At 32.4% G+C, this 25,073-nt stretch overlaps 2 protein-coding genes across 9 annotated transcripts; one reads left to right on the plus strand and one right to left on the minus strand.

Annotated features, from left to right (window-relative positions):
* Positions 1-228: 228 nt before the first annotated feature.
* LOC106055003 (uncharacterized) lies at positions 229-11,675 on the minus strand. 8 transcript variants are annotated; one of them, XR_008777514.1, is made up of 5 exons: positions 11,466-11,675; positions 9,695-9,761; positions 6,520-6,555; positions 5,375-5,574; positions 2,022-3,914 (listed from the first exon to the last, which is right to left on the minus strand). XR_008777514.1 is itself a non-coding variant. In XM_013211109.2 (4 exons), the coding sequence occupies exons 2-4, from the start codon at positions 9,695-9,697 to the stop codon at positions 3,336-3,338; spliced, it is 618 nt and encodes a 205-aa protein (XP_013066563.2). In that variant the 5' UTR covers positions 9,698-9,764; positions 11,466-11,612; the 3' UTR covers positions 2,022-3,335. The 8 variants fall into 8 exon arrangements, 4 of the variants coding, with proteins under 4 accessions (XP_013066563.2, XP_013066562.2, XP_055882721.1 ...); XR_008777515.1 differs by lacking the exons at positions 2,022-3,914; positions 5,375-5,574 and adding an exon at positions 229-1,749 and having other exon boundaries at positions 11,466-11,624; XM_013211109.2 differs by lacking the exon at positions 5,375-5,574 and having other exon boundaries at positions 9,695-9,764; positions 11,466-11,612.
* Positions 11,676-11,721: 46 nt separating this feature from the next.
* On the plus strand, positions 11,722-23,726 carry LOC106054990 (protein O-glucosyltransferase 1-like). The gene is made up of 10 exons (XM_056026744.1): positions 11,722-11,983; positions 14,545-14,635; positions 15,217-15,360; positions 16,135-16,270; positions 16,456-16,577; positions 17,284-17,443; positions 17,906-17,964; positions 18,056-18,223; positions 19,564-19,620; positions 20,882-23,726. Exons 1-10 carry the CDS (start codon positions 11,857-11,859, stop codon positions 21,021-21,023), a joined length of 1,206 nt encoding a protein of 401 aa, XP_055882719.1. The 5' UTR covers positions 11,722-11,856; the 3' UTR covers positions 21,024-23,726.
* The last annotated feature ends 1,347 nt before the right edge of the window (positions 23,727-25,073 follow it).

Raw genomic sequence — 25,073 nt, forward strand, 5'->3', positions numbered from 1 at the left:
AAGCAAATGTTTTTATAATTTATATTAAAAAATATCACATCATTAAAAATTGAGATTTTTTGGCAATTTTAAATATACAAATATTAGTATTGCTTTAGTAAACAGACAACATCAAGTTCATCAAGATCAAATTTTATTTGGAATGTTTACATATTTAGAATTCAAAAATACTACAGAACACTGAAATAACATGTTTTATTTCTCTACAAGAGTAGACCCTTGATAAAAAAAAAAAAAAAAGGTTTTTAAAAAATATAAATATTCATAAAATATTATGGCACATTTTTAATTACTGCCCAAGTGAAGGATGAATTATGTAAAAATAAATACAGTAGATAGAAAAAAATAAGACACTGTATGGCAATAAAATATAACAGCACCAAATTTATTTTTTTTCATTTTACTTGGTGCCCTCTGTATACATCAAACATTATTTTCATCTAACAGAATCCTTTTAACTATAAAACAGAGATTCTCACTCATCTTCTTATCTGTATATAAATCTTCTAAATAGTGGGCCACTGAAATATGTTCACTCTCTTAAGACTTCTATATCTAACTTAGGAGCAACATTTTTGTTTGTTTGTTGTTTTTTTTACTTTCACTCATATCAAGCTATTTTTTTTAATGCTACAAATAATCATTAAAAAAATGAAAAACCTAATGCATTAGAATAATGCACCACAAAATACAATTAAAAAAAACAACAACATTGTTTACTCATTACATTAAGAGATCAAATTAATTAATCACAAGAAAAAAAAATATGGATACAAGAAGAAAAAGTAAGGCAAAAATAAAAATGTATAATATCAATGTTAGCCATAATTTGTGAGACAATGATATGTTTTTCTATAGTAATGCAATGATCTGACATGAAATGGTTATTCAAACTGACTAGCAGTTGTTAATTTGTATATAAAAGAAAGTATATTTGGACAGTGGAATTAATATTATGGCAACTGAACATGACAGTACCTTACAAAACCAATCACTTTTGGATCAACAAAAATGAGACTTTGTCCTTTACTAAAAACTTCTTTTCAAACTTGTAAGTAAACCCAGTTATCCTGGACAAGTTACGACCTCTTATATACATTTTTACATTATAACTGTCAACTCTAAATACTCATTGGAATATTAACTTTTCCCCATGTTTCCATGTTGGTGAGGTCCATTTCACAGCAGTCTTGCTGAATGCTTCTGTCATCATTCTGAGTACACTGCTACTCTGTCCATTTTCAGTAAATTTCACAGGTGTATCTAGAATATCTTCCCCTAATTAGAGACGCCCATTGTGTTTGGTCAAAACATTTCTCAATATTTGCTGCAAACAGGTTTTCTGGATTTGATAGAATTCCAACATTAAACTATAGATCTAGTTATGTATAAATACTTTATAAAAAATCAACTTTTCCTGAAGTGACTGGTTTTGTCTGGCTGCATCACAAATATTTTTTTTTAATTTTACTTCTTTTTCTTCTTTCTTCCCTTTTTAGCTCCCTTCTTTTTTTTTTTAGTTCCCGCACTTAATGAAAATCCTCGTTTTTGCAAAGCATCGGGTGCATCATGAGCAATATAGTAGAGATTTTCCATTGCTGCTGGGCTCAGCATGTCTGGTGGTGGAGCCTTGGCCTTAAGAGATTTGGCTGATCCTGATGACCTTTTACTTTTGCCAGATTTCTTGCCTGTCTTTTTGCCAGATTTTTTCCCACCTTTTTTCACTCCTTTCTTGCTTTTCTTACCTGCCTAAATAAAAGACATATAAGTTGAATTTTTTATATTTTTAATGAACTGTTTAAAAATTAAACTAAAAATTCTGGAATTAAAAAACAAAACATTTTAAACAATAAAAGAAAATTAAATCATGTTCTTCCATTGGAAGAGAATAATTTTTTTTTAGGAAATTGTATGAAAACAAAATAACAGCATTTTTGAAATGTTAAAATAAAAACTTTTTAAATTGATATGAAACAGAATGAAAAAAATAATTGAATGAAATAAAAAAGGAACACACAAAATTTTGACTTGAGAATTGTGTTTATTTTTGGATGGCCTTAAAACTGCATAATAAAGAAGAAAATAACAAAAATGGTACAAGATTTGAGGGAGAAATGTTGCAGAATTATCATTATCTTTAAGCTAGAGGCTAAGCTAAAGGCTTAATCTTTTTTTTTATCTATCAAAACAGAAGCTACAACATGCTTTATACAAAATATTTTAGCTTATTTAACATATTTTAACAATTTAATACTTTAATACAAAAGAAATTTCTTTGTAGAATCAAATGTTTTGATAATCTACAAAATACATTGCACTTTACCAACCCTTGTTTTCCTGCTAAAGGCCTGAGATATGATACAATCTTCATTTACATAGGAACATACTGAAAATTACAGAAAAGTCATAACAAGCTGTGCAATTTTATTACTTTTTTTTTACTTTTGGAATGGAGGGGTTTAAGGATTAGGTAGTTAGTAAAAAACTTTTTTTTAAATGAGTTTCTTGTCTTTTATGGAAGACCCCAGAGCAGTGGACACCAGGTGGGAAGAGGCTTCAGATATTGCCAGCGACAGATCTTTATGGAGACAGCTTGCCCCCCAATGTGCCAAGCAGTTTGGGAGGACCTAAGTCTTGAGTAAGTCTTATGTGAAGTGTTGTCTCAAAATAAAACAAAAAAAACACCCCTTTCTAACGAATATCTCTTTTTATACTTCACATATTGCGTTGTACTTGCGTTATAACAGTAAAGCAAAATGATTTATGATGAAAAATTCAGAAGATGTAAAAAAAAAAAAATAGAATACGAAGTTTTAGAAATTAAGTTTAAGTTATCTGAGTTATCTATTACCGGTATCTGAGTTATGCTCTTAAGCTTGGTGAAAACATCCAATTTAATATTAATTTTTTTTTCAGATTTTCATATTAAGTTAGTTCTTGGCAATAGTTTCTGGGTGAAACTGATACAAATGTTAACGTTTCCTTGAAATAGTTCATAAAAGATGACTACTGTACGTAAAACATATATTTAAAGATTAGTTTAAAATATTTAGAAATTCAATCTAAAAAGATATAAAGATATTGTGTTTCTCTTTTTTGTTCTTTACTCTACTTTAAAAAATCTTCACTGACTTTCGTACATAATTTTTCTAATCAGTTTTAATGTAAGATCATATTTAATTTTTCAAAGCCTCTAATTTTTTTTTTAAGATACACAATAAATGGATAAAATTAAAAAAATGTGAATAATAATTATTAGCAAATAATGTTTTAAGATGTACAACACAAACAAGCTTCTGCAAACTAGTATCAATTCGCAATGGATCAGAAGATTTTCAGTTTTTTGCTTTCTTTTTTCCTTTTCCCTTTTTCTTTTTTGTTTCTGGCCAATCAAATCCCCGTATCTGCAAAGCATGGGGTGCATCATGTGCAATGTACTGCAAGTTAAAGAAAGAGGCATCACTCATCATAAGAGAGGACATAGAAGCTCTGAGGGATGTTGAATGACCATCCTTTTGACCCTTTCTCCCTTTGCCCTTTTTACCTTTCCCTTTCTTGCCTTTCCCTTTCTTGCCTTTTTTACTCCCATCTGTTTTCTTTCCACCTTTTTTTCTCTTTTTCGTACCTCCAGCCTTTGTATCTATAGATGAGGCTGTTTCCTCTACAATGAAACTTGGACCTCTAGTACTTTCTAAACTGCCTCCTTCAGCAAACTGTGCTACCATATTCTTTTGTTCCTCATCATGGTACTCCTCATCCTCTGCCTCAATGAGGACATCTGCGCTGTCGATTCTACTAGCAGATGGAGTATTTAGAATAGTGTTTTCTCCGCTGCTTTCTGAAGATGTTTCAGTGTTCTCTGGAGCTTCTTCAACAATTTTTACATTTTTAGTCTTCTTTAAACTTCTCTTTCGCTATTTAAAAAAAAAACAGAGAAAGTGAAAAGTTTCCGTCTAACAATATTTAAACAATTTCACTATAGACAAAAGAAGTGAATCCTAAGTAAAATTAAAAGAATCTTTTCTGTGAGTTTTTGCAGACATATGTACTTGAAGCATTATTAGCTCCAGGAGACAAAAGACATATACTGCTTAGTTTAAGCAAATCTGAAAATGTGGAAGTCATAAATATTCAAGAAAAAGGAATCCAGTCTGTTAGCTAACATGAAACCAAATGCTTGAATACATGACTCATCCAAACTAATTGATAAAATTACATTTAATATAAGCTTTGTTTTTTTTAATGTTTTTTTTTTTTTTACTTTCTACATTAGTTTTATTCAGTTTCACTGTGATGTTTTTTTTGGCAAGGGGAAGCAATCCTCTCACAAGATTTAAACGTTTGATAAAAAAACAACAGAAGTGCATCTCTTCTCTGAGACTCCACATCAATTTAATGAAGCATTGACTTACATACTTAGACTTAGACCCTCCCGTGCCATTCAGCACCTTGGGTGGCAAACTGTCTTCATAAAGATATGTCACCTGCAACATCTGATACCTCTTCCCACCTGGTGTCCACTGATTATCCATGAAAGTGTTGTGCCAATTTATACAAGAGTTTCTGTTTGAGCTTCCCTCATATTGGCCTCCATGTCATTGCAACTCTGGGTATGTGTAATTCATTCTGTCTGAGACATATCCCACAAACCTCATGCGATGCTCTGTTACAACCTCATTAAAGTGGTTGAGTCCCAGTTATGCATAGAATTTCTTTGTTTGGGATCTAATCTCTGTAACTGACTCCTAAAATTCATTGTAGCCAATTTTGCTGAGACACATTTAATCTTTTCTCTATTTCACATGGATAAGTTGGGATGACAATTGTTTTAAGTAGGTGGATATTTATCTCAAGTCCAATATCTTGGCTTGTCCAAATAGGCTGAAGCCTTTGGAAAATGGTCCCTGCCTTTCCTATTCGGCATGCTACGTCAAGGTAGCCAGAATCAAATGATGACTTGGACTTCGCTGATGACATTGCACTACTCAGGTCTACAAGTAAATGCATATAGAAATGATGGAGAGACTAGATTGAAAGCCAACAGAAACTGGCCTCCACATAAATTTAGCTAAAACTAATATTGTGTGAGTGGGATATAGGTAAAGGGTGCCCCCATCAGTCTTGGCAAATCAGAGCTTGAAGAGGATAAGTTCACATACCTAGGTAACATCATAGCATTGAGTTAGTCACTTTTTCAGTTATTTTTTTCTAATACTTACTCACTATTTTTTTAAAAGAAACACAAGAAAATCCACACAAAAAATATTCTTTTTGGAGAGCTATTGTACCCTGGTTTTCTATAACCTATTTTGAGATAAGAATCTTAAAAAATGTTTTGTAATTAGTATAATATTTGAATACAATGCAGGCTTACCTGTGCTTATGTGACACATTTTTAATAGAATAAATTGAAAACTTGCATTACAGTTCTTACATAAAAAATATAACCTTTTTTTTTGTCAAGGTTGCTAGAGGAAATGCTACTTGAGACTTTGAAGTTTATGAGTCTGTTGGTTAATCTGTTTCAATGTGTAATTGAGGAACATTCTTTACTTTCTTCACAAAGTCCGCTATCTAGAGGTGTTTAAATTTAATACTTTAAAATCTAAATTTCTAAAGCACATCAGCTAATGGAATTCGAACACTAAACTTTTGATTCCATACTAATTTCAACATTTATTTCAGAATTGTGAATTCAATGTAAAACTCTTGCTAACCAAGAAATGCTTGACATACTGTAGACTAACAGAATAAATGTCTAAAAATAAATAATTTGTCCACCATTTCTAAAAGAAGTCATACAATTATTTTAATGTATGTATTAGATATAAACTTTTTAAAAAATTCAATGAAATTGAAATCAAAATTTATTCAAAAGATAAATGACAGCATTATATATCAGGGTGTGGCATAATGGAGACTTAATGTTTTCTAGTTACAAAGTTAATTGAAATTAAATGTGCATTTTTGAGTGAGTGTATATATTAATTTACATAACCAATTATCTTTTTATCAATTGCATGTAGCCTAGGCTACTTATAATAAAATATTTACAAATATACATATATATATATATACATAAAGTAAATACTAGGCTTATATGGTGGTATTTTTTATTTTAAAAAAATTTCAATATAATGTCATTTGTAAACATAAAAATGAAAAAAAAAAAAGAATTGCAAAAATCATGGAGTAAGCCTACTAGCCTAACAGCTCAAGATATTTTCAGTGAACTTGTAAATTAAACTTAAATAAAACTACAATTTTTGGTATTTTTAGAGAAAAAAAGTAACAAACTGCTGTTAATAAGTCATAAGGTGTTTTGCTCTGCACACCATCAAAAGGTGATGTTATTGACAACCTAGCTCTCCATGACTCAAGTGCATAGACAACAACATTCAAAACTGTTATGAATATTTCAAAATGTAATACATTTTAATTTCTACAAATAATTGCAAGGAAAAAAAATTGTGTTTAATTGAAATGTAATCAAGTTTGTAAAAAATGCATCATGCATACCATATATGTTTTCAAACATTTTATGCCTTTTTTAACCTGAAATAGACCATCAGTGTCATAGCTAAATGTATACCAGTACATAACATTTTTACAGTTCCTCTATTCAGTTTGTAAAGACATGGGAACTGGAACCTAGGTGGACATGGTTCTAGAAAATGGCTCTAACAATTTTCCTAGAAATTTGTGAAAATTATTGCTCGCAAATTGGCCACAATGGGAAAACTCTTGTTTGACCATTATAATTTTCTGAAATATTATCATCTAAAATTAAATTTGATCTCGAAAATCATTATTTTTAATGGACAAGTCAACAGGTTTTTCAGCATTTAGATGCTTGGCTTCTGAACCTGGGGTCCTGGGTTCAAATCTTGGTGAAGACTAGGATTTTGAATTTTGGGATTTTTAGGTTGCCCCTGAGTTCACCCAATTCTATTGGGTACCTGACTTTAGTAGAGGAAAGTAAAAGCCATTGATCATTGTGCTGGCCACATAACACCCTTCTCATTAACAGTTGGCCATAGAAACAGATGACCTTTACATCATCAGTCCTATAGATTGTAAGATGTGAAAGGGGAACTAACTTATAGCAGATGCGCTAGCCCAACTTACTGAAGTGTTATAGAAATATAGGATACCTCTTGTTGCCCTACAGGAAATCAGGTGGAAAGACCCGGAAATTCTCAGAACCAAGGAGTATACTATATTTTATAGTGGTGGAAGCACTAACAACTTAGGTACATGTTTTGCTGTTAAAAAGGAAATGGTAGGTAATGTCATTGGATTTAAACCTGTAAGTAATAGACTCTGCTCACTATATTTGAAAGGAAAATTCTTCAACATATCATTTATCAATGTTCATGCCCCTACTGAATATGCAGAAGCCTTCTATGATGGACTGGAAAGAAGTTATGATGAAGAACCAAAGCATGACATCAAAATAGTCCTAGGAGATTTTAATGCAAAAATTGGAAAGGAACCAGCATTCAGACCAACAATTGGCAAAGAAAACTTACATGAAGAGACCAACAATAATGACATAAGATAAGTGGATTTTGCATCAGGAAAAGGAATGTCTATCTGCAGCAAAAAATTCCAACATAAGAATATTCACAAGGTAACCTAAAGGCAACACCCAGAATCAAATAGATCATATACTCATAGATAAGAGACATGGATTAGATATACTAGATTCTATGTAAGAAGTTTCAGAGGAGCAAATGCTGACTCAGACCACCTACTAGTAAAAACTTAGACAAAGAATAAGTACCATACACAATTACTAAAGAAGAGAGCACAGCAATATGACAGTCAAAAACTCACAAAGGATCCACTTGTGGCAGAAACTTATAGAATTGCACTCCAAATGCAACTAGCAACATTGGAAAAGGACAGTGACAATAACATAAATAAACATTGGGAAATAATAAAGCAGGCTATCAAAAGAACAGCAGAAGTAGTTGGGTTTAAACAAAAGAACGAGAGAATGGGGTGGTATGATGATGAATGCAGACAAATTATAGAAGAGAAAAACAACGCTCAGATGATAATGCTACAGAGAGAAATCAGAAACACTAGACAGCAATGAAGCAAGAAGAAGGGCCACAAAAGTTGTGAGAAAAAAAAAATGGGAATGGGAAAAGTCCAAGATCACTCAAATTGAGGAACTAGCAAAGGAGGGAGGCATGAGAGGAATGTATATGAAAATTAAAGATGAAAAGAACGGATTTCAAGCTAGATCACACATGTGTGAGAACAAAGATGGTCAGCTTATTACAGAAAACAGCAGGGTCATTGAGAGATGGGCTGAATACTTTGAGGAGGTCCTAAATACCACTGAAGATGGAGACAATGGAGAATATGAATTGCCACATGGTGGACCAGATCCCTTAGTGAACCCACCAACATACATTGAAACATCAGAAATAATTAGGACCATGAAGAATCACAAAGCACCAGGAGAGGACCAAATTACAGAACTAATTAAATATGGAGAGAAAGACTTACATTCCCAAATACACAGACTAATATCAAGAATTTGGGAAGAAGAAGCAATACCAACAGAATGGGAAATGGCTCTTATAACCCCAATACACAAAAAAGGATCCAAGCTAAAGTGCTGTAATTACAGAAGTATCTCTACTAAATGTCTAGGCTTATAACTAGGAGACTTGGAAAATATTCAGAAGAAATCTTAGGTGACTACCAATGTGGTTTCAGACCCAATAAATCCACAACCAATCAAATCTTCACACTAAGATGTATACTAGAAAAATGCCATGAATACAACATACCAATCCACCAACTCTTTATAGACAATTGATTTAAAAAAAAGACCTACTAACAGAAATAAAGGAAAGAATAGCAGGAGGCAACAGGGCATTTTATAGCACCCACCATTTACTTAAGAGCAAAACAATTTCAAGGAAAACCAAGAAAATAATATACAAAACCATAATAAGACCAGCAGCAATGTATGCAAGTGAGACTTAGACACTGACTAAGACATCTGAAAATTTACTTAAACTTGGGAATGAAAAATTCTTAAGAAAATCTATGGTGCCATACAGGATGAAACAGGGTAGAGGATATGCACTAACCATGAGATATATCAATTGTATGAAGACCCACCAATAGTGACCAAAATAAAAAGAACAGACTACGTTGGGCAGGTCACCTTGAAAGAATGTCAGATAACAGAGGAGTAAAAATCTATTACAGGCAAAAAAAAAAAGGCAGGCGAAACAAAGGCAGACCCCGAATGCAATGGATTGATGATGTGGAAGCAGATTTGCAACAGCTTGGGGTTAGGGCATGGAGATGAAAGGCCCAGGAGAGATCTGAATAAAAGGATGTGTTGAAGCAGGCCAGAGCCCTCCATGGGCTGTAGCGCCACTGGGATGGATGGATATATATATATGTTGACTGAGTGGTAAAGTACTTGGCTTCCAAACTGGATTTCCTGGGTTTGAATCATCACGAAGACTGGGATTTTTAATTTGGCTCTTGGGCGCCTCTGAGTCCACCCATATCTAATGAGTACCTAACATTAGTTGGCCACATAAAAATCTTGTTAACTGTGGGCCACAGAAGCAGATGACCTTTACATCATTGGCTGAAAGGGTTCGAACTACTTAATTAAATATATAGATAGATAGATAGATTTTAATATAATTACCATTTATATCTTTTTCAATGAAGCTGATGTTATACAGAGAAGCAGCATCTCTTAATATGATGGTCACCTGCTAGAACAATTTAATCAAGCTTTATAAATAGGCTTAAACATTATGTAAATATTTATGAGGTATTCACTTTTAGAAAACTGCTTTCAACATATAAAAACTTAAGGCAGTATACCCCTAACGCAAGTTACTTTTAAATATATCATCCTTTATATTGATATAATTTGAATAGCTTTTTTTCTTTATTTGGACAATGTGTCAAAATTTATGAATGGGAAATAGAATATAAATTGCAAGGTCTCAGTAGTTGTTTGTTTTTAAATTGTCTATATTTATTTCTGTACTTATCTGCAGTGATATTTTTTTAAAGGATTATTTTTGAAAGAGTTTAAACATGATAACACTATTGCATGCTGAAATGTTTCAATTTATTTTGAAACCACTTATCCTGTTATATAGGCATTAATTCAAGAAAAAAATTCCCTTTAATATAAATATAATAAATTCTTTAGAAATCTGAAAAAAAATCAATGTTTGACTACAGTATATAGTAAAATTTTCTCCTAAGATGCAAGAAAATTGTTCTATATGTACATGAGAAGCCTACAACCAATAAAATTCAACTCTTTTCTTTGAGGGCATACACTTTAAGGTATCAAAAGTAAAGTTTCACGCATCAGAAGAATGGCAGTTGTTCACGTTTTCAAATATATAATGCTAAGCTTCTATTATTATTGTTCTTCCACATACTATTATATGAAAAAATGTAGGTTATAACAATGAAAACATAGTATCTATTCTTAATAGACCAACCTACTTATAAATAAATAATAATGAATCATATTCTTTCATAAAGAGAAAAAAAATGGGGTGTTATACCAATTAGTTTCATATACAACAACTTAACTATATTCATCTGTATTATCAAATAGAATGGATTTACTTATTTCAAAGTGGAAGGGAGTAGGGAGTGGTTTAAAATTATAATACCAAAACTACACTTCAATAAAAAAAAAATAGCTGAATAATATGCAGGATATCCAACAGTTAATTTGTTATTACAACATACCGGGTAGTGCATATATCAGGTAACAAAGAAAAGCCCTAGTACAAACTCAACTTATGAAGCATATTGTCCTTGTATGCATTATTGTGGGAGGAGAGGTGTCAGTAGGCCAGTCACTATAGGCAAACCTGCCCAGACTAGGTTACTTGACACCTATGCATGATGTAACATAACAAATGCCATACACATGCACAATACAATATCATAAATCAATAAAAAAAAAATAAGGACAAAAATGGAACAAAGCAAAACTATGAGAAAATGTTATTGATGTGAGTTCAAAGTATACAATTGAACAAGTAAATAAATGTAAGCCAGAGCCAGGTAGTCTAAAAAAAAATTAACAAGAAATTTAAAGTTGAACTCAAGTTGAAGTATCTATTTAATATCCTTCATATAGATCTATATTCTATATTTAAAAAGTGACAACTTATATTTATACCAAACTCTTGTGTGACAAAGTCAAAGTGTCTAAACTTCAACTTAGATCTAAATGAAATCTAGATCTAGTTATTAAATTAGATCTGAAACTGAAAAACAAGAACCTTCGTTCATTATAATTCATTTAATAATTTCATTGTATTGTGAATGGTCAGGTATCATATTATCTTATGTAGCCTATTAGTATATCATCATCATTTGCTCGTTCAGTCAACGATCTCGAACACTTTTTAGTATAATACTAAAGGTAAACTTACATTTCTCAGATATACAGAACCATCACAACAAATTTTTGATGGATAACGCCATGGCGTTCGTGGTGGCCATAGTGATAAGTTTAGTAAAAAACTAGACTGGAAGCGAGTAAAGAAATGGAGAAAAATAACTAAGACCTTAATATAAAATGTACCCACATATAAGACTAGATCTATTCTACTTATAAAAACTTAGTTCAATGATTTATACAACAAAAAATATCGAGCATTAGAAGGTTAACATCTTTTAGAAAAAAAATCAGACGTGTGAATAGATTTAGGACATCTGAAAAAATTATTCTATTTTTTTGTTTTACTTGTACACTGACCTAGATCTATATGTATAATGTATAGCAATATAAATAAATAAAGCAATTTTATTCAAATAAGGGAAATGTTGCATAGATCTACTAATAATTTAGCCATTAAATACTTTCGAAATGTTGCCGTATTTGTTACCTTAGGCTTTGTTTTTTTAACATGTGCTGAAGTAAACCATGAAAAGGAAAAATATACCAAAGGTAAAGATATAGATTTATACAATTTATACTATACAAATACAAGTAACATGAAGTACTAGATGATGAGTAGGCAGTAGATTAGATATAGATATAGATCTAGTAGATATATACTAATTTATATAGTATACTAACTTTTACTAAGTAACTTGTATTAGTTGTATTTAAGTTTTAAGTTGTATTAGTATTACTACTTGTAATACTTGTATGTCACTATGTGACTTTGTCTAAGTCTAAGATTTAGAAATAGATCTAATATTCTAAGACAAAGATCTATCATCTACTAGTAGATCTATGATAATCTATCCCTATCGATTGTTTCTATCTAATAATTATAATACTAATATGATTATGAATATCTCAGCTCAGGAAGAAAAATGTACAATACGAAAGATGGCCAGCACCTCTGCCACCGAAGCAAAAACCACCTTAACCTGCGATATTTGTGGATGGGAGTCTCTCTCCAAAATAGGGCTCCACAGCCACATGAGGAAGTGTGCGAGATGAACCATAGTCGTTCTACGACTGAAGGAGGCCAACAATATGAATATATCTTTACTATACTCTGTATACTAATATAGATCTATATAGATAACTATTTAAAATAGTTCTAGATTTAGGTGCGGCAAAAAAGTAAAAAAACTGTTTTTTAAGGCAGTGTAAGGAGACTTATTTTTAATTTCCAAAGTTTTTATTTTTCAAACATCATCCTCCTCAAAAAAGTTCAAAATGGTTTTCCCCAGGCAGCTACACACCGATGGAGAATTTGTTCCCACTTTTGTTAGTAGCGCTGGAAGTTTTCAACCTTTATATCGTCTTCAACATGTCTGTTACTTTTTTCGGATGGTTTCTGAAATCCCTCCTTTGAGGACATTTTTCTGTTTAGGAATAAGTCACAGGGCCTAGGTCAGGTGAATGATGGGCTGTGTTACATGAGGCATTGTTATGATGGAGCATCAATTTGGCTTTAATGTCTGGTCTTACACAAATTACTTTTTTTTTTAGCCTTTCAAGGACATCTTTATAAAAAAAAAACTTGGTTATAGCAGTTTGGTCTTCAACATTCTTTATGTTAAATTATCTCACCAAAGTGTTCACTTGTTTAATGTTGGCTTTCTAGTTAAAGGCATCCCTTAATGGTGTTCATATTCACTGTGTTTCTGCCTTTCAAAAATGATTTGTGCCAGTGAAAAACTTGATCTCAGGATAAAGAATTAACTTTTCAAATATCAAACTTGCTGATTCTCCAAACTTCACACAAAATTTAATAGCACAATATTGCTCTGAATTGTACTTTTTGCATGATGCACAACCAAAACACAACTTCTCTAAAAGCATTAAAACAAAAATTGCATTATTGTTAATGGAAGAAGTTGAAACTCACACTGAGCTATTTGAGTCTCATTACTTTACTGCAATGCTTCGTATAATATTATATCTATCTAGAAAAATGTTTTAGTTCTAAGTTCTAACACTAACATGATAATCTAACACTTCAACAACTGCGAACTTCTCATTCTAAGTTGACTGCAAATGGCTGAAATTATTCAATTACTGTTTCTGTTAGTGTTACTTACTTAGATGTAAACCTACTCCTATTACAGGGCTAATGCCTCTCCTGACAGGAGAGGCTCCTTAGCCTTGGCAGGCTACCCATTTAGAAGAATGAAATGATGATACACTAAAATCACAATTACAATCTATAGCTAATAAGCAATGATGTTCTATCCAGATATTCAGAGCATGTTTCATCTGAGACATAAACAGAAGTCTTACAGTACAAACTACCTCCCCATCATTTGTTGTTGTTTTTTTTACTAGTCCAGTTGCTTTTTTTTTTGGTACTCTCAATCTGAAATTCTTATTCACAACTCTTTCTCTTTTTTTTACATTAGCTCTTTCCTAACCCACTTTCAATATAAAAATCCTTTTAGTCTAAAGATTTCCCATCACTTCATCCCCTGCCATTTAATCCTCTACTCATTTAATCCACTCTGTCCTTTTTATACAAGATGTGAATTGTAAAATTTATAAGAACAGCAATATTTGAAATATTTATTTGCACCTACATGCCAAAAAGTGTGACACATTAAATAGGCCTAAAATTTAATGTCATTAGAAGAATATAAATATTCAATATCTTTATAGATCGAATAAACTTAAATTGTTCAGTAACATTTTCTTTTTTTTTCCTAGTTTTGATAGTTCTCTTTATTATTGTAGATCTCCTCTATGAGCTAAACATTATCTTGAAGAGGGGAGGGGAAACACTTTAAGAACAGGTTAAACATTTCCACAAGCAGTATATTTATTTATATATTAGATGAAATGGGAGCTTAAAGCCAGTGCATAACAGCACCAATACACAAAAACTTTAAGAAAACAAAATTAATTGGGGATTAAAAGGACTAAGGGATGAAGTGAAAGGACACCAACTTATTAAGGGGGCAGTTTGTTTTTTCACTAAAAGACTAATTCTGTCAGGTTGAAGGATTAATTCACAACCATAAACCTCTGAACCAAAGGTACGAAACTAATCTTGTTCTTTTTTTTTTTTAATTTAGGTGCAAGATGGCATCACTATATAGAGTTGATTAACCAAGCAGTCAAAGACTATAAGGATTGTTCAAATGAAAACTGTTCATGCTTTACTAGGTAATTAAGTGTCTAAATTGGAACAAAATTATTTTGACATATAATAATAATTATAGCGTTTATATAGCTCTACTTTCATACTTATAGCATCCTCAGAGCGCTAAGGTTCAATCTCATTTGTGGACCAGTGGGAGAGGGGGTATCTGGGAGAATGTTCTAGGTGCTACCTGTAGGTGCTCAGTAAACACAACTCTGTTGAGTCGGGTGTCGAACCTTGAGCTCCCTTCATGGGTAGCTAAGTTCAAGCGTACTTAGCCTCTCGACCATGATTCCCAGATATTGCAATGTTATACATCATTCATTTTTTGCTTATATAATACAAAAACTTGTTTGATGAATAATAATATTATATTTATAGGTGAGCCTATGTCAAAGGAGGCTGGTGCTATAAGGCACTCAGTTACAAAATGCAGATTAAAAAAAGACATGCATACATTTTCTACATGGTCTTAAAATTTACATTGGTTATTCTCTTGCTGGTCACTTACTAAGTTTATGCATACATTATATTGAATCCACACATTTGTAAAGTATTTTAAAATTTCTCCTCCTAAAAATAAATTAAAAAAAAAAAAAAACAGTGTACTCAAGGATGACTTTGCTGTTTGGATTAAAAAAGGTGGAATCACTAAAGATGATCTGAAAGCTGCCCACAGCTTTGGTGTCAACTACCAAATTCTCAGCCACAAACTGTTTAGACAAGAAGAATGCATGTTTCCATTTAGGTAAATCTACACTTAAATTTAAAAGAATGTATTGGTTAATGCTTATAAGTTACATATCCTGTATTCTTTTTCCATGTCTGGATTTTTTTTTTTGCCGATTTAGATTAGGATTAAGTATTTTAAATCTATATATAGTTTTTCTATTCTACGACCTACAAATAACACAATGACAAATCACATTTAATGTTAACTACAAAGGCCAGGAACTCATTAAATCTGGCTGGACCCTAAAAATCTAGGATGAAAATCAATTCTAATTGTTCTTAAATTGATATTCAGGGTCTCCAATTCTCTACCACCCACTCTTGCTTCAATCTGTTATAAATACAAATGGTAAATTTTACTGACACTACTGGTTAATATGTGATTTTAGGCCTACTAGTTAATCAAAATTATTTGTTAAAAATATATTTTTAACAATATGATTTTAAGTTATCTGATTTTAAATAAATTGTATCAAATAAAGTCCCTTCTTTCTCTCCTCCTAGACTGTTGACATTGCTCTGACTCTTTTTTTTTGGCATATTGTTCTAATTAGTAATATCATATTTCCTTTGCACTTTAGATGTTAATTATTTTTAAATTTGAAATAATAAAAATGTGTGTTTGAAATATATTACATTTAGTGTTGGCATTAATGTTGTATATATATTATATTAATAATATTTCTTTTGTGTGTGTGTGTTTTTTAACTTACTTTAGTTTGGAAGTTCTACTATTCCTTGTGCCTGTGACATTTCATAGCATTTATGTGGAATTCTCATTTTCCAACAGGTGTAGCGGAGTGGAGCATTTCCTATTAGAAATTATTGATAATCTTCCTGACATGGACCTTGTTATCAATGTGAAGGATTGGCCACAAGTTTATCATCACCAGGAACCTCTTCCAGTGTTTTCTTTTAGTAAAGTGGTCAGTTACAATCAGAGATTAAATCTTGTTCTTATCTTATCTTATAAAATATGACTTCACTTTAAAAAAAAAAGATGTTAAAAACAATTAAATACCCCATATATATATATATATATATATATATATATATATATATATATATATATATATATATATATTAAGATGTAGTCTACACAATGTTTCAGGCTGATGTCAATTGGGATATCATGTATCCAGCCTGGACTTTTTGGGAAGGTGGTCCAGCAGTTTGGCCAATTTATCCAACAGGATTGGGCCGATGGGATCTGCAGAGGGATATTATAACCAGGTAGTTAATTATTTTGTGTGGTCAGTCAAATGACTGATGAGCATATTGAAGTATTTCCTTTTCAAATGATAAACTTCAAAAAGAACTATTTAGGCCTAAATTCTCATGTATTGATTTTGGCATTATTTGGTTAAATTGTTGATGGCAACCACAGTGGTTTTGTTATTTTGTTTTACATGTTTCGGATGTTACTTCAGATAGAAGATTATTACATCCTAGCCTACACTTAAGGCAAAGGATAGGGTTTGAACCCTGGACCATCAGGATGACAGTCCAGAGTACTTACCACATGACCAGGATGCAAAAAGTGTTTTAATGTTGTTAAAGAAAAAAGACTCCTATGCAATGCCTAGTCCCTACAGTGGCCCAACTGTAAAAGTATTTCAAGATATACAGTTGTAAAAGCCAACTGTATAGAGAAACAACTAAATTTTTTTTTTAAATGACCCTATCTGTATGTAGCTGGTGTGTAAAATTCATGTATACAAAAGCAAAAAATCTCATTTAAAAAAGAATAAATAAATGTTTTTTGCAGCTTTTTATCCATTCACTATAAAACTAATCAAATGTATTATTGAAATGATCAGATGTGTATTGTTAGTTGTATTTTAACATGTATATAGAGATAACGTAATTACCTTTTGGCATTAAATGGAAATGTGTTGAATTTAGTACCTGTAATATAAATTTATGGTTAATTTCACAGAGCTGCAGAGGCATGGCCTTGGGACAAAAAGGAGGACAAAGCATTTTTCAGAGGTTCCAGGACCAGCTCTGAGAGGGATCCTCTTATACTTCTGTCTAGAAAAGAGCCTGCTCTTGTGGATGCTGCTTATACCAAAAATCAAGCTTGGAAGTCAAATGAGGTATCAGACCATCTTCTTATATTTAAACATAAATCCATAAAGAATGATTTTACCTTTGAATCACAATTTTCAATTCACATGAAATAGATTTATTTAGCCAAACAAGTTATATGAATTAAACCTTGATTCTATGCTCCAGTTTCTTTACTATTTTACATCACAAGAATTTTCTGAGCTAGAATGCAGTAGTAATGGATGTCCTCACAGTTGCACTTTTGACAAAGAATCTTCTAAATCTATCCACACAAATCAAAAACACAATCTAACTTTTATATTAAGTCTTCTATGTGGCAACTGCATTTTATTTATTTTTGCTTGTAGAAATTTTGAAATGTATTTTTAATTAAATTTTACTGAGTACAAAGAAAAATGTTAAAAGTAAAAATATAAATGTTTGTAAATTGTAAATTATCCAAAAAGAAGGTGAAGATAAAACTATGTTGTTGTTTTTTTCTTTTTAAGGATACATTATATCAGCCTCCAGCTTCAGAAGTCAAATTAGAAGATCATTGTAAATACAGGTACTTTTATATTCAGCATATACGTTTGAGTAATTCATAGAAACGTGATTAACTTTCAAATGACTCACTAGGATGTGTTTTTCTCTTACAGATATCTATTTAATTTTCGTGGTGTTGCTGCAAGTTTTCGACTCAAACATTTGTTTCTCTGCAACTCGACTGTATTTCATGTAGGCAATGATTGGTTGGAATTTTTCTATCCTGCACTGAAACCGTGGGTCCATTACATTCCTGTCAAGTCTGATCTCGCTAATGTTAGGTACAAACTGTTTCTAGCACTTTCAGTAAAAATACTAATATGTAATCACCATTTATCCGTATCCAATTTCATCACTAAATCCTTTGAACTTGAACCCCTACAGGAGCACCAATACACCTCCAATTATTGATCTTTGTAATAACAAAACATTTCATCATTATTATTGCTTTTCTCTTCCATGCTCCTGTAGCATTGTCAGTTTTGTGGACATGTTGGGGTGGGGTGGTAAATGTCAGGTTTCTATGTTGCCCTAAGGTTCTCAGATCAAATGGCTTTCTAGTTGTGTGGCATGTGCTTTAGACTTATTTTGATGAGCCTAGCTTGAAATCTTGCCGTCTGCTGGTGTCCTGTGGGAGGTTTGGACTAGGGTGTAATAATCTTCAATTCTGAAGGAACATCTTCACCTACTTCACCTATCCCTTAGACTGTTGGACCATTGGAGCACCACACAAGATCTGTTTATCGTCTTTCTCCATTCCTCTCTGTCTTTTGCCTTATATAGAATTTCTTTGAATGACAGGCCTGTCCATTCTTTTATGTTGTCTTCCCATCACTTTCGCTGCCTTTTTTTCTTTTTCTTGGTACTGTTCCTTGAAAGAAGGTATTTGCGAGCCGTGAAGACATTGTGATATGACCATTGAGTTGAAGTTTGCTTTCTTTTGACAGTAGTTAGCAGGTCATCATAGGGTCCAATTGCTGTATTAATCCTGTTCCTAATCACTTCACATATGATGTGGGTTTTTTTTTTGTAAGTGATACCTAGAATTTTTCTATAGCATCTCAATTCCTTTGCTAGGATCCTCCTCTCGAGATCTGCAGTCAGTGTCCAAAGATTCGCAAGCATATAAGAATGTGCATTTCTGGAACATCTGAAATGTGTAACACTAACTGACAAACAAAACTTAGCCCGAGCCAAATCTTCAATGGTATTGAAATTCTAACACTAACTCCTCTGAGTTAAGTAGACAAGCAATTCTCACCACTCAGCCACATCACAATTATTGAAAGATTTTTTAATACATGCTCTTTATCAACCTACTGTTTTTTTTCTTGGAAGGGGGAAGGGGTTTGCTCCCTTCTAGCCTGCTTCCTTGGTTATCTTGCCTGTTAATGTTAATTGTCTTTTTACACAAAGTTTGTCCTTTTCTTCACTTTGTATTGTCCACCTAACCTTTTTTCTCAACATATTAGAAAGATAGTATCAAATTATTATATAGTCTTCATTACATTTAAGAATGTATAAATTATGATATATTTTTATGTCTTGTTTCAGTATAATTAGATTATTTTTTTGTGTGTTAAGATGCTTTATATAACAATTTTATTTATATTGTTTGCAGAGATTTGCTGCTATTTGCTCAACAGAATCAAGATGTTATGAAAAGTATAGCCAATAGGTATGAAAAACAAATTTCAATTAATTAATAAATAAATTGGATCCACATTTAAACTCAGATGTTAGCTGCATTAGTTTTACTATACCACAGTTTTTGTATGGCTCTGAGATCTGGGTGCTCTGTAGAAGGCATCTAAGTCTCATTTAACATTTCCTTCAAAGGAGCCTTCACTCCTTGATGGGCATACACTGGCAAGACTACCTTACAAATAACCATGTTGTGGACAGTATAGAAGCATAACTTACAATTCAATAGCTGCGCTGGGTCTGACACTTATTCGTACGTGGGGCAACACATGCAAAACGCAATCTTTTTTTTGGTAAGCTTAAAGGAGAACAGCGTAACAGAGATGCCCCAAATAAGCCTTATAAAGATCAACTCAGACATCATTTTGCCCTCACCAGCATAGAGAAAAATAGCTGGCAGCAGATAGCCTCTGAAAGAGACAGTTGATTAGCCCTCACAAAGGCCGCAGGATACACGATACACATTTAAGAAAAAAAACAACCTTTGTAGAAGGCGCAGAAATCATAAAGAAAACTAAATTAGACCCTGGTGGACAAAGGCTTTGTCTGCATCAGATATGGCCACAACTAAGTTTGTGAGGTCATGTGAAACACTGCACATATCCTTAATCTTTGGAATGGAAGACATTGCCATTACTTTCTTTATGGCAACAAGAACAGAAATAGGTATTTGTATTGTGATGATAATTTTAATAGAAAGTTTGGTGTAAAAAAAACACAACTTAGTTTTGCACTGGCGAGACTAGATGTCCAATGTTTCTCTATACATTAATAATAATAATCTTTATTATCCATAAGGAAATTTGTCTTACAATTTATATATTACACCAAACAAAACAAAACCAAAATATACATTCAAACCAGACTCACTTATAATTTACATGAGAAAAGTTTATATCAGATAGTTTCTATTTAATGATTTGATTACCAGGGGAACAAAAGAGTTTTTGTGTTTGTTTTCTTTGCTATCGGTGTCTTATCTCTTTTGTGATGGTAAAATAAAAAAAATCCTGACCCAAGGGTGATTTTGTATTTCTAGAATCGTTTTAGCTTTTTAATGAATGTTTGTCTCAAACAGCTGCCCAAATGGGGTTTGTTTTTTTGCCAGTGACTTTACCAGCTGCATTTAGGATTCTATGAAGTTTATTTTTATATTTTGTGTACGTGTATTGCAGTTTAGAGAAGCTTCCATGAAACTCAGTTTTGAATGATCTTGCTTAATTAATTACTTTCAGAGGCAGACAGTTTATCATAGATCATCTACGCTTGGAAGATGTCAGCTGCTATTGGAAACAAATTTTATTAAAATATGCAGAATTGTTGAAAGCCAAACCAGTCAAGAACAAGAGTTTTAAAGAGATTAAATCTACTTTATAATCTAATGTGTATCACTAATATTTATCATTGGTCGAATGTTTTTGAAAGAAGAAAAAAATTGTTGCCTAACTCTTTTAGAACTACTCAAAAGACATGCCATTTGTTTGTGAAAATATTTGGTTAAAAATGAAAGAAGGAATTTCAAGCTTTATGGAGACTAAAGGTACATTATCACTTGTTAAACCTTGTCTTATCAAAGGTCTAGTAATTATAAAGTGCATGCTCAGTCGTCAGAGATCTCCCCACCTTCACCTATTTCTTAGTCTGTTGAAATGTAGGGCACCACTCAAGATCTGTTGACTGTCTTTCTTCATTCCTCTCTTGTCTTTTGCCTTGGATGGAATTTCTTTCAATGACAAGCCTGTCCATTCTTTAATGTTATATTCTCATTACTTCCTCTGTCTGCCTCTTCTTCTTTTTCCTGGTACTGTTTCCTGAGAGAAGGTCTTTGCAAGCCCTGAGGAACTTGTGATATGTTCATAGATTTTTTATTATTTCTAAAACATTTCCTTACATATTTATGTCACCTTATTTGGCTGCTAGATAACTTCAAGGGGCTAGCAAATTTAGCTTTAGAAATGCAATTCAAAAATAATAAGCCAATATGGCACCACCGCTGACTCTTTGCCTTTTGAACTTGTAATGTGATTTTGTCTTCATTTATTGACTTACATAAATAAGGTCTGTGTACAAGGTTTGGGCTCATAAACATTTTTTATTAGAAGGTTTAAAGGTTACATAATTTTGATTGTAATGTTCCTATTTTTTTATTACTTTGCATTTACAATGTGTGTGGCAGATTGGTTGAATGTGAATATGTGTCTACCAGTCATAAGATCTGCATTTCAAATTCCAATATAGGCAGGGATTTTTATTTATTTATATTGTGTGTGTCTGTAAATTTGATTTTAGCCAAGTAGTATAAATAGATCTATTTATATGCATGAGTACCTAACAGCAGTAACTATTACTCCTCCCCCCCCCCACCCCCTTTCTAAAGACTAAGACTAAGACTAAGACTGCTTTATTGATCCTTACGGAAATTTGTTGTGATTACAAGGACTCGTTTCTCATATAAAGACAACACAACAGAAAAATACACATAAATACAACAGACAACATAAAGAGTTCATTCAGCGACTACACACAGGTATCTTGGTGCATTTCATGTTCCCTGATCAATGAGTGGCGGTGATAGAGTCTGACCGAGTGAGGTACGAACGAGTTTTTGTACCGCTCCGTTCTTGTTTTGATTGACAGCAGTCGCCCACTTCGCGACGACCTGGCGTAGTTCTGATGGAGCGGGTGGCCGTTGTCTTCCAAGATTTTTTCGATTTTTCTTAGGCACGTTTGTTCAAAAAGTTCCTTTAAATGTGGTAATGTTGTGAGTGTAATTTTTGATGCTTTTTTAATGATGTTTTCTAGACGTTGCAACAGTTTAGATGAGGCGTTGCCTTGCCAACAACTTATTCCGTATGTTAGCAGATTTTGTACTGTCGCGCCGTAAAATGTCTCAAGGATCTTCTTGTTTAATTTAAAACTGTTGAGTTTGTATAGAAAAAAGAGTCGCTGGGCTGTTTTCTTTGTCAGAGTTCCAAGGTGGTCTTCCCATGAAAGCTTGTTGTTGATGATAATGCCTAGATATTTATATGCCTTTACTTGTTCTATAGATGTAGTGTTTATTTGCAGTTCACGTATAGTGAAATATGTGAGTGCTAAATATATTATCACTGGGAAAGATAAAGCTAATTTTAAATCTGTATTCTTTGGTCTAAAGATTAGTTCCTCCCAGTTGTGTCATGTATGCTATGCCATGAGTGATGATAAATGTCAATAATTACAGTTATATTGTAGAATTTCAAGTGCTAATATACATAGAGAAAGCAAATTTTTCAAGCCAATATCTACATGTAAAAAAAAGGCTCATAAAGTTTGAGTTTCTGTTTCTTAACTCGCTGTGTAAGATCCTGCCAATCACAATTTCATGCAAAAATAGCATAGACTGGATGGGTATGACTTGCTGATGGTCTTATTGCAGTGTTTGTTTATATCCCCAATGTGTTCATATTTATGTTACTGAATTTTTGAGCTACTTTAATGTCAAAGTTGATGTGGGGGGAGAGGAAAGATGATTCGAATTGTCTTAACTCTTTTCTTTCTCTCCGTAATTATTTTTCCACGTTTCGACGGAATTCTTCATTTTGCTAATTACTATTTCACTATCCTGTTATGATTAAGCTTCAATAGCTTTGGCATTTTTATTACAAAATGTTTTATTTAGTATAGAATTAGAGTGGAATGCATGCTCTTTGAATATAAAACAAAATAAAGTTTATAACATTAATTAATTAATTTAATTTAATGAGGTCAAATCAACAATGGTATCGTCAATTAGGAGAGAAAGAGTTAAACAATGAGTGAAAAAAAAAATACAAATTTACAAATCTATATACAATATATAGTGTTTTTAGTTAATATAATTTTAGAAGTAATGGATGGAATTAAATTCTGAAAACCTTATTATACATTAAATGTAACATTTGACTTTGTCTTTATTAATGTTGATGCTCAGATCTTTTACAAGTTATATTGTGTAGGCTATAATGGGTTTGGATGCCACACTGCCAGCAATGCACTATCACCATGCTTTTTGTTTTGTATTTACAAGGCAATGAACTGCAATAAATTAACAAAACCTTTCAATGTGTCTGCTTTCTGATTTGAAGTGTATTGCTATCTATTTAATCCTTAAACAATACCAAGTTTTAACAATATCAAATGATTTTTTAAATATAACATAACCTATATATAGTCTACCCACAAGGGTGTACAATTATAAAAGAAAACTGATTATGAAATTTGCAGATATAATGTTGGAATAAATTGAAAGAAGACTGGGTTTATTGGATTTTTTTGTTTTCTTGTTAGGTTTTAGAGTTTAAGAATCTTTGTGACTTAATATGCCAAGGGAAACAACTGATATTTTACTTTGTTTAATTTCTAGTCTGACTTTTCATTGGATTAGAAATAGAATAGAATGCAGTTTTGAAGGACATGGTCGGCATTCTCTGGTGACACTCAAAGGGCACATTTCACTAGTCTCAATATTCAGCTTACAGAAAATACATTGTCGGGATAGCTTATAAATGTATAACACGTGTCGTCTTTCTTGTAGTTGGATATATATGAGACTTTGTCCATTTCTCGTTTATTCTAATCACTATTAGTTTCTTGATTCCTACCGGATAGAGTGCTTTTTTTCAATTGTGTAGTTCTCCCACACTTAGGAAGTATGTCAGCCTTCTCATTTCCTTCTATTTCAATATATGCTGGGATCCATAGGAGAAAAGGTTTTCCTAAATTGTTTTACATAGGAGACATTAGAGGATTGTTTTTGTAAAGGTCGAGAAGACACTATGACTGTTAGGCGTACTTGTTTGGTTTGCTAGCGTGATAGCTGCTGGTTCCCCTTTCTTCTCGGTGGCTGTCAGAAAGCTCATCTGTTGCAACAGATTTTCTTTAGTTTTTCTCCATTGGGCCATTCAATGTAGTCTATATACCATCTCCTCCGTTTGCGATGGCTTCTTAAGATGAACTATCCGTGTTAACTCTGATCCATTGGTTATTATGTAATAAATTTGTAGTAAAGAGTTCACTAATGCCTTGAGCTCTGCTGTAGCATTTCAGCATTATTTAGTTAGGGTCTACTCGAATTATATTTTCTCGTTGGTGGATTCTTTTTTTAGGTTAAGAGATTCCTGAATGAAATTAATTCTTTTGAGACGATTTTTGCTTCCGGATTTGGACATAGTGTTTTTGAGTGGGTGCCTCTCTAAGGTATCCATTTGGTTGAATTGAGAAAGGATTTTAATTTGTCTTCTTTCGTCCAGAGAGATCAGGGCAGCGGTTTCCTCCATATGGGTGTTTTTTGTTGTTGTTTTTTTTTTTGCTTCTGTCATTATCCACCAATATTTTGAACCTTGCCTATTTTCATTAAGTTGGTTTGGGCTGCTGAGCCACACGCCGTGGAACTTATATTCTAGAGTTGGT

This window comes from Biomphalaria glabrata, chromosome 4 (genome assembly GCF_947242115.1).
Source record: "Biomphalaria glabrata chromosome 4, xgBioGlab47.1, whole genome shotgun sequence".
Taxonomy (NCBI): Eukaryota; Metazoa; Mollusca; class Gastropoda; family Planorbidae; genus Biomphalaria; species Biomphalaria glabrata.